The 11,197-nt window shown below is 37.7% G+C and overlaps 2 protein-coding genes across 2 annotated transcripts; both read right to left on the reverse strand.

Moving 5' to 3' along the window:
• Window positions 1-8,108: 8,108 nt before the first annotated feature.
• LOC129742299 (uncharacterized) lies at window positions 8,109-9,155 on the reverse strand. The gene has a single exon (XM_055734180.1). It carries the CDS (start codon window positions 9,153-9,155, stop codon window positions 8,109-8,111), a length of 1,047 nt encoding a protein of 348 aa, XP_055590155.1.
• A 182-nt stretch (window positions 9,156-9,337) lies between these two features.
• Window positions 9,338-10,972, reverse strand: LOC129742300 (uncharacterized). Its single transcript, XM_055734181.1, has one exon. It carries the CDS (start codon window positions 10,970-10,972, stop codon window positions 9,338-9,340), a length of 1,635 nt encoding a protein of 544 aa, XP_055590156.1.
• Between the last annotated feature and the right edge of the window lie 225 nt (window positions 10,973-11,197).

The following is an 11,197-nucleotide window of genomic DNA, read 5'->3' on the forward strand; positions in this document are numbered from 1 at the left end:
GGAAATTTCGAATGGAAATCAGCAAAGACCCACGCGACGAAAAGGGACTAGCGTTTGGAAACTCGGAACATGGAACTGCCGATCTCTAAATTTCATGGGCAGTACCCACGTGCTCTCCAACGAATTGGAGAGCCGCAAATTCGACATAGTAACGCTGCAGAAGGTATGCTGGAGCCTGGAAGGGCTCCAGGATACGAACGTTCCAAGATGACCATACCATCTACCAGAACTGCGGCAACACACACGAGCTTGGAACAGCTTTTATAGTGATGGGGAAGATGATGAAGCGCGTGATCGGGTGGTGGCCGATCAACCCACGAATGTGCCAGTTGAGAATCAAGGGCCGGTTCTTCAACATCAGCATCATCAACGTGGACGAACCTCACCTCGGAAGTACCGGCGACGACAAAGACTAATTGTACGCGCAGCTGGAACGTGAATACTACCACCTGCCCAAAACATGATATCAAGATCGTCATCGGGGATTTTAACGCTCAGGTCGGCCAGGAGGAGGAATTAAAACCGACAAGCTGGAAGACAGCCGACACTTCTCGAACATCATCAACGTCAGATCATGTCGAGGCACCTACCTCGAGTCAGACCACTATCTGGCGATGGTACAGTTGCGCCCAAAATCTCCGTGAACAACATGCGAAACTAACGCCAGGCTCGGTTAAATATCGGATGACTGAAGCAACCTGAAGTCGCAGCAGACTACGCGCAATCGCTTGAAGCAGCGCTAGGGCGAGCTTGACGAAGCCCCTCTCGAGAACTGTTGGGATACCATCAATATAGGAACAATCAACAGCGTTGCGGAGAACGTCATCGGGCATGTGGATCGAACATGACGGAACGACTGGTTCGACGAGGAGTGTAGGAGTAGTGCAAAGAAGCACCCGTCGGAACGTGGAAAATCACCGACAGCAGAAGAGGCAGCGAGTCCGAATTTTCCAGGAGAAAAAGCGACGCGTGGTGGAGGAGGAGCTCGAGGAACTGGAGCAGCTGCATCGTTCCCAAGAAACACGAAAGTTCTATCAGAAATTGTGTTTAACATACCGTCTGGTGTTCCGCAGGGCAGCCACTTAGGACCGCATATCTTCGTGCTGTTTATAATCGATTTAGCAACATGCCTTCAATCACCGAAACTACTGTTTACTGATAATTTGAAAGTCTATCGATCCCCATGGAGAATTTTTCCAAGTTAAACTTTCAGAACAAGAAATGAACTTGCCGGGAAATCACTTGATCCCAAAAAAAGTTTAAAAATAAGTTTTAACAAACATGTCAGAAAATTTGCTAGACCCCAGCGGTATTTTGCCTTAAATTATCCTAGGTCTAAGCATCTAGAAGGTGAGTTGACACGCGTTAGCCTGTTTTGCCAAGCACAATAATAAATATGGAAAGCGTGCCTTCTTTCGGGTATGTTCTAATCTCAGCGGAAAGTAATCGAAAAATTCATCACCTGAAAAATTCTCCCCACCGTGTGGACCAACAGGCACCCCCAAAATGTCGGAGTGGGTCGAAAAAATAACCCCGCGACACTCCCCGATGCGAGCTGTGCTATTTGGGGAAGCACCTGTGGGCTGCCAATTAAAATTTCTAAATTTCATTGGGGAGGAGGGGGGCTGGGCTGTATGTCTATCTCTCGCGCTTGAATTCCAGCGAATCCATCATCGCTCAATCCTACCGGTTGTCATAATGGAAAAAGTTTTATGATCAATGCATTTGCGCTTCATTAGAGATATTTTCGTGAATGGGGCAACCTAGGTGTTAAGATTATAATTTATTTAGTTGGTCGAAAGGTGTAGTATCAAAGAATTAGGTACCATTTTATTAAAACCATCCATAATTTCTAATATGAGAAATTGTCTGTCTCATACGATATTAGTGCGAAAACCACTTACAGGCATTGAACTCTCATTATTTTACATTTTCAGGACAGATCAAAGACTGCAAAGAAATTTATAGTAAAAAAAACGATATTGCACGATCCCCTTACTGAATCAAATGAACTCTAGAAATTTGATATTCTTGTGTCGTGAAATATTGTTGTTTGAAAGGTTAATATTGGTTAGAAAAAAAACCTATTTTAATTACAAACTTTTATTTGCAGTAAACAAATTAAGATTAACTGTTGAAATAGAAACATGAATGAAAATGTATGTATACCAAATTTAAAATGAAAATGCTTATTAAACGCCATAGGCACCGTGGGCATGTGAACTTGTAAAAGTTGTCGCATTAAATTCGTCACTCATCACAAAGGGCGGCAGCATGTAAATGATAGCACTCAATAATCCGCCATATTTACACACTTTTTGATTTATACATTTTTATTACCAGACAGCACTCTTGTTGTTAATAGACTGAGTCGATTTGGGGTCATATTTGAATTTTTCAATCCCGGGGCCTAAAAAGCATTGTTTTGGTTCAAAATTATCCATGTAATTTTTAAGTAACATTTACATGGGTAAATGTAAACTTTTAAATTTGTGTGGGAAATTTGAATATTTTGTTCTGAAATATTAACATCGTTTTCTTTTCTTCTGTGGAACTGATCCTGCTAATCAATGGTTTTTTACTATTTTATATGAATTCTTTGAATTGTCCGCTGAATAGTTTTAGCTGTTGATCAGGAGTGTGTCTTTTGGCATGAAAACAAGTGACTCAACTGACGAGGTATTGCTTGAAAAGTAATCATAAAATCCCCCGCTAGGCACCAGCAGTGATGTCAGGAGAATTGATTGTTACATGCTCCTATTCAACACCGAATAACTTTCTCGCTCAATTATGTAAATACGAAGCTACGGTCTTGGACAAAAATTTTTAGCGGAAAATTTCCACAATTGACACAAAAACCATTAGCAGGATCGGTTCCACAGAAGAAAAAAACGATGTTGATTTTTCAGAACAAAATATTCAATTTTCTCATACAAACATAAAGGTTCATATTTACATATGTAAACATTACTAAAAAATACTGCAAAAAATCATGGATAATGTTAAATAAAAATTTGAAGCTTTTAAAACCCTTGGGTTTGAGAAATTCAAAAATGACCCCAAATCGATTCAGTACTGTGAATTGCTGGTGAGCGTAAAACATTTTGTTTGTCGTTTTTCAATATTCCTGGTCCGTTTTAAGTCTTCCTTCAATTTATTGAATGTCGATGGACAGTACTGCAGTGCAATCCATTTAATTTGCTTTATTCCGTTTTTTTATTGATTGTATTCTCCGAGCAGTGATTCTGTTGGGCTGCTCCGCCAGATATGACAGTTCTTGTTGAGTTGTTGTGCATCATTGCATTGCTGGTTCAGGTCAATTATTTTACACAGATATTCATCATAAAACAGTAGTTAAATAAATCACAATTAAAATATGGCGAATGATGACTTCAAATGGGAGGGAAAGAATTTTGAGATGGTTGCGTGAAAACAAAGTTTACTGTTAAACATGGTAATTCAACATGAAGCAAAACAGAGGAGTAGCATAATTTGTACCAAAGATGTTATAATAATTGATTTTGAAGGAACTCAAATCTGAATCAGAACAAAAAACTTGTGGTGATTAAAATTTCAAGAAATCTATATGGAATCCAAGGCCGTGCGAACGGGAGGGGTTCTAGGGGTTTAAACCCCCCCCCCCCCCCCATGATCATTTTTTCCAAGTAAAATTTTCAGTTCAAGAAATGAATTTACCGTAGTAACGTGACGTTATTGGATCTTAAAAAGTGTTTAAAAATCAATGTTAACAAACATGTCAGAAAATAAGGTATTTAGTACTAAATCAATCTGGGCCTAATACATTCCATTTAAAAATAGTATATGACGTTCACGAATTAAAACTTATTTGAATTATCAATTCCGAAATGCAATTTAATAAACTTTTTGTATTGAAACTAAAATCTTGACTCACAAAAACCCAGCAAACATTTATGAAGGTATATCGCAGGAACAACAAAATTATTCACACAATTATACCAGATGAAAAGATTGTATTAAACTTACCAAAATAGCATATAGCTACAAAAGTGGAGGCGATATATCTACAATGACAAGATTCGATTTCCCCACGAAAAGCAAAATAAACGATTCCAAGTATGTTGAGTAAAACGAAAAAAAAACTTCCCCGACCGAGAATTGAACTCCAGTCCTCCATGTCTACAGTCCGGTATCTTACCACGATGCCAACTCATCACTTGACATGATCCACGCTATAGCTCTATAGGTGAGATTTTTTTTTACGAACCGGTCAAAGGAAGAAAGGACCGCCCATTTATCGTAAATTAGTTTACTCAAATCGTAATAGTCGAATCAGCATATTCCTAACCTTTTGGAGACATATTTACGAATTGACTAAACTGCTATCCGACTCAACTATTTTTGGGCAAAGCTTGTCGTACATAAATGATAGAAAATCCCGAAATACCAACTTGTTTACGATGGGTATCGAAAATGTCTTAATATCGGATTTGGATTATCATTTTCATTACGATTTCATGTTAGCTGGGAACACTATCTCGTCTTTGAAATTGATTTTTATTAAGAAAGGTACCTTAACAAGTTCATCCATAATTTCATTACTAATCACTTCTATGATTAAAAATTGTTTATGTCATTACGCAGATGCAGATGCAGATGCAAAGTATTATTCAAGCAACCAATTTAAATCACAATTATATTTTTATTTATTTCTATAGTTAAAATCATATCGTTTTGCAGACTTAAGCAAATTTGTTATTTTAAATAAAATTTATATTTTTTTTTCAAACTTACTGTAGTAATGTTAGAAAAACTTGTCATTCCAAATTTTTAAAAAAAACTGTTGAAATTTATTTTTTGAACCATGCAGCATCATTATCATCATCATTATCAAAATATTATTCCTGAATTCAATAAAGTATAATAAACGATTTCAGAATCAGTTTTTTTTTCTTTCTTATAGATTTATTAGTTAATCAACTATCAATGATTGATTGAAGTCAAAACTGATTCACTTTTAATCTTATTTAATCTTATAGTATTATGAAGTTACTCAAACGAGGGGTAATTGAAAAAATGTGACAAAAGATTCGGGGTAAATACAATAAAATCTTCCAAATCAATCATTAAACATAGGGACCGAAAATTTATCATTTTGATCTTGATTTTAATCTATGAAGAGTTTAATCACCGTTAGTTATGTTTGTTAATTTAGTTTATCGACCTTATCAGTGAAAGTTATATTCTTTTAGTAAGAAAATTTCAAGACTATGAAAATTACATGCGAAGAGAAAGTTAAGAGAAATGAATAGAAATAAAAAATGAGTGAGTAGAATTTGATATGAGGCATTTCCATCATATGTCGTCAATTTGTTCCTCATAGAACGAATTTTCATTTTCAAAATCTGGAAAAGATCTTACTTAAACAACATATTTTTTACCGACAAGGGCAATAAATGGAATTTAAATTTTATTTTTCTATTTTCAAATAAATTTACAGAATATTATAGTCGAATCAATGAGATTTTTTGAAATATTTTTTAATAAGTTTGCCTTTGTTCTTCAACTCTGCATTTTTGTTGTTCGACAAACATTATTTTCTTGGAAGCTTAGAAATCTGGATTTTTATATCTTTGTAGACTTTTATTTTGGTAACTGGAAGAATTTGAAGATAAAAAATAATTTTATCTTTGACTTTGATTACTGACACTCTTGAAATAAAGTTGAATATTTTCTTTTTTTTTTAACAAATTCTATTCAGTCATCATCTATGTTATTTTTATAATTTCTCTCGAGTTCAAAATGGATATTTTTACCTAATAGAAAATTCACATTTCAAATCGTGATTAAATATTATTTCGAATATTGAGCTGACCTTAAGTTCATTTTAGAATTCGGATTTAATTTCTTTTTAAATCTGTTGTTATATTTTAGGTATTCTATTTCTTTGCGCTGATTCTTATCTAAAAAGCTTCAAATTTTGATTTGATTAAAAATTTTAAGTCTCATTCGTTATCTGTATTTCGAAAATATTGACTTAATATATTTAGTTAAGAATAAGAATAACCATTTCAAATTATTTATTCATTAATTTATTAACTTACTGGAAATAACATTGATTTAAAACTTTGGTTTTGATTTATTTTGAATGATAACAGTAAAGTTTATTATGTTTTCGGGTTTGTGTTATGGTCATGAATAAGAAAATGGTTTGTTGTCTATTTTTGGTATTGTTATTATTTCCAGCTAAATTTGAATTTTGAAAGCCCCCCCCAATAGACGGGTCCTTCGCACGGGCCTGGTGGAATCTAATGATATTTTATAATGATATATCATATATGGAATCTTTTCCCAACGGTTCCAATAATAGTACGTTGATTTAAGTACGGTAATTGACACGTGCGACGAGATGAAATGCTTGGAGAAGAAATTTGCCTATCTACTGCCTAATATTTCATCTCGCCACACGTGTCATACTTAAATCAATAAATTTATCGGTAATTAAGTTCCCATGCATTGAGGCATGGCCCATGAGGTATAAAACAGCATTACAAATTTTACCAAACTGAGCATGCCTTATCAATAAAACAATAGTTTTGTTGATTTTGTTTGGTTACGGCTCGAGTTTTGATCTTAAAAGATTACATTTCTTTTCAAAAAGTGCCTTTGCAGAAAAGACAAAAAAATCCTGTTAAAATGGTGCAAAGAATTTCTATTTTCCTGACCTAGATCGAAACTAGTCGGTGTTCAAATTTCAATTAAAATTTATTTAAAAAAATACACAAAGAAACAAAAATAACGATTGTTCTTGTTATCAACATATTCAAATAGCAATAATCCAAAAACCTTATCTGTGAGTAAAATGAATTAAAATTTAAATTTTAAATTTTAAGTGCTCTCAAAAAGTGTTATTCGATCAAGGAGTAACGAGCTTTACGATAGATAATTTCTTCATCATAAGCTTTTTGTTTCTTTTGAAGAATTTATTGTAAAACGTTATGAATAACGACTATACAAAATTATCAATGGTTTACTGTTTTTTTTAAAGTTAGCAATAAAAATAAAGGAATTATTTTTAATAAAATGAAACAATCGAAAAGGGTTTATAAATCTAAAATGCATCGGTTAAATTTTCTAATTATTTTCGTATTATTTTAAAGAAGCACTGATTTGAAAAAAAAAACTAGAATATTAAACTCACCAGAATGCAAACAGTCACGGTGATGCAACAACCTTTCTCTTTAATAATTTAAGAAAAAATACTTGAAACCGATCAAAATTCATCCAGATTTTACGTGAAATTCATGAGGCAAATATATGAAAGTAAAGTAGTAACTACCAGGACATACTTGAAACACTGTGTTTACATAAAGCCTCACGTAGAATGGGTTTGATGCAACAAAATCAGTTTATGTGAAAAATCTCGTAGAAATAATTTCCAAATTATGTTGGGTGTAGGTAGTCGTCAGGACAGTTGTGCGGCAGTCATGATTTGGTTATTTATAGGTGAATTGTTGAGGCGTTTAAAACACACACTAGGTTTGTAGCAGATATATTTATCAGCTTCAAAGCTGCAATATTAGAGCAAGGTTAGGTTTAGGCATTACACTCAATTATCTGGTACGACTTACAATTTAGTGCTGTTCTGTAAGGCTTTGCCTCTTCCTTCGAGCCCTTAGGCTAGTGAAGATGAATCTATGAACCCTTGTAGACTTGGTGAGCCTGGCAACTAATTTAATGATTACATACAGATCAGCCATATATATGGTATACTAGTTACCTTGTGGGGTAAGTTTACTTTTCGAACTGTCTTCTATCGCTTCTCCTAGTCTGAGTAGAAATCTACTGAAATCTGTGGAACCTAAGGGATTTGCGAACTTAGAAACTTCAACCTAAACTGTTAAATGAACTTACTTGATGCCACACTGTTCACTAATGTATTCCAAGATTGCCTACTACTGAACTAGAGCACAGCGGAAATGTTAATGATTGCTCTAAACGTGGTAAGTATACAACAACCCTAACTTGTTTGGTCGTTACAATTAAGGAAGTTACGTATATCAATTTTGTTTTGATCACTAAGGTTAAGCTGATGATGACATCTCTGGCTAGGATCATCATCATCGATACTAGTTGATGACAACAGCTGCAGGGCTGCCAGCTGGCTTAACATCCTCCCCCGCGTGTATCTCGGTGGACACCGAGACTGCACTATCGCTAGAGACATCCAGTGGAGCCAGGTAATGAACCGCCCGGCAAAGCGTCCCGTTCGCAGTTTCTACGATTACCCTACGGGTATTCCCATCAGGTGCTGGTATGGTTTCTCGAACTCTTCCCCGAATCCAACCGTTACGGGTCTTGGTATCAACTACCATAACCAGGTCTCCAACCTCGATCGGCTTGGTAGGGGTAAACCATTTAGTTTGTCGACGAATAACCGGAATATATTCTTTGACCCACCGGTTCCAGAATACATTTAGTTCGTGTTGAATCAGGTCCCAAGTGTTTTTTAGATTACGATTGTGTTCAATAGGGACAGGAGGTTGCTTGATCCCGTTGGAGCTTCCCAAGAGGAAATGGTTTGGGGTGAGGGCTTCGTACTCAGCAGAATCTAAAGGGAGGTAGGTCAGAGGCCTTGAGTTAACGATGCCCTCAGCCTCCACAATCAAAGTCATAAGCCCTTCGTCATCCAATTTACCCTTGTTGTACCCGTCATTCAAAGCTGTTTTAACAGACCGCACTAGTCTCTCCCATACCCCGCCCATATGAGGAGCCCCTGGTGGATTAAAATGCCACTTTGTGTAGCAGTTTGTAAATGTGTTTAACATTTCTTCGCGTATTTGCTCTTGTAATACGTTGGACGCTCCCACAAAGTTTGTACCGTTATCTGAGAAGAATTCTGCAGGAGCGCCCCGCCGACTCACGAATCTCCGAATTGCGAAAATGCAAGAAGTAGTGGATAGAGAATGGACAACCTCTAGGTGCACGGCGCGTGTGGTGAGGCAAGTGAAAAGCGCGATCCACCTTTTCACTCTGGAACGACCAACGATAACTAAAAGAGGGCCAAAGTAATCCAGGCCAGTATATGTGAACGGACGGTGTCGATCAGCCAGTCTGCCGAGTGGTAGAGGCGCCATTGGGGGTGGAACAGGCTTTGCATTTCGCAACTTGCACATTTGGCATCCTCGGCTTATCTTTTTGGTTAATGAGCGAAGTCCTGGGATTGTATAGAGTTGACGAACTTCGTTTACTACGGTTTCAAAATTGGCGTGATTATAACGGCGATGGTACCACTCTACAACTAGAAACGTCACGTGATGCTTTGTTGGTAGAATTATAGGAAAGCGCGTCCCGAACGCTACTGTCTCGGAATTCCGGATTCGACTGTTTTCTCTGAGTAGACCTTCTTCATCGAGGAACGGTACATACTTCCGAAGAGGCTACTTGATTCGAACGTTCCTTCACTGTTTTCTTTCAAGGTTGCTACTTCTTGAGGGTACACTTCGAGTTGGACTTGTTTAAATATCTGATGTGATGCGGCTAGTAAATCCGTTTGTTCCAAAGGATCCGACAATTTAGTAGAGCTCCTGCGGTGATGAGCGAAACGTAAAACGTAGGCCATTGATCGATGAAGGCGTTCCCAACGGGAGAATCTTTCATAGGAAATTAAAGGTTCATACGTCGTTATGTGCAGTAAAACCGAATTTCGTAATTCTTCTTCAGTACTTGTTACTTTCCCTGCTATACTTGGCCAATGAGATTCCGGCTGCCGGAGAAAGTTAGGTCCACTGAACCAATTTGAATTATTCGTAAAGTAGGGTCCACATCCCCATTTGGTTGCTTCGTCTGCCGGATTCGCTTTCGAAGGCACCCATCGCCAGTTGGCTGGTGTTGTAAATTCTAAAATCTCACTAACTCGATGAGCTACGAAAGGGCGGTAGTTTCGGGGATCGGAATGTATCCAGGAAAGTGCAGTTCTTGAATCGGTCCAGAGAATTGTACGGGAAATATCAATCTCGTGTTCCTTTTTTATTAGACTAAGTAGCTGAGCTCCTAAGAGACAGCTCTGAAGCTCGAGTCTTGGTATGGACAGGGGTTTTAAAGGGGCTACCTTCGATTTTCCCGAAATTAATGCAAGGTCCATCGATCCCTCATCTTGAACCACTCGGAAATAAGCCACGCAGGAGTACGCGACTTCGGATGCGTCTACAAAAACATGTAGTTCCGTATTTTTATAGGTGAGCTTCGTAGCATTGACAAAGTAACTACGAGGCACTCGAATGGTTTGAATAAATTCTATCATTTTCGCCCACTCGTTCCAGCGTGTAAATATTGGGTCTCCAACCTGGTCATCCCAACTGATTCCAGAACGCCATAGGTCTTGAATCAACACTTTTCCATGAATAATAAATGGCGCAAGAATGCCAAGGGGATCGAAGAGAGACATGACGCATCGTAATATCTGTCGTTTGGTAGGCCTGCTCTCAGACCGCAGCAGATCTTGTACATCACTTCTCATCAGGGTAGAGAATCCTAGCTCGTCGGTGACTGGGTTCCAGAGCATTCCTAGGACACGCTCCAACTTTTCTCCGTCCACCAGTTTAAGTTCCTTCGCGGTTGGATTTGGCAGAACTTCAAGGTGATTAAGTACTTCAATACTATTAGACCTCCAGTTGTGAAGGGTGAAGCCGGCTTGTTTCTGTATAGTTCTAACATCTACTGCGATTCTTTTGGCCTCGCTTTCGTCATCGAAACTCTCGAAGTAATCATCGACATAGTATCGATTGATGATTGATTTAGCTGCGTCTGGGTATTTCGAGGCGTGTTGCTCTGCATTTAAGTTTTTCACGAACTGCGCGGAAGCTGGTGAGCAGGTAGATCCGAAGGTCGCTACGTCCATTAGGTAGACTTCAGGATTTTGTGTAGGGTCTGATCGCCACAGGAATCTTTGTGAGTTTTTATCTTCCGGGCGTATCTGGATTTGATGGAACATCTCCTGGATATCTGAACTAACAGCGACATGGTATAATCAGAATTGGAATAAAATACTGGATAGAGATGAAAGTAGATCGGGTCCCTTCAGCAGGTTTTTATTTAATGATACACCGGAAACCTCGGCTGCTGCATCCCAGATAATTCGGACTTTTCCGGGCTTCTTGGGATTCGTTACGGCACCTAAGGGGAGATACCATATACGACTAGGGTTTGCACAGCTTAA

The sequence above is a fragment of the Uranotaenia lowii genome, chromosome 2 (assembly GCF_029784155.1).
Source record: "Uranotaenia lowii strain MFRU-FL chromosome 2, ASM2978415v1, whole genome shotgun sequence".
NCBI classification, from domain to species: Eukaryota; Metazoa; Arthropoda; class Insecta; order Diptera; family Culicidae; genus Uranotaenia; species Uranotaenia lowii.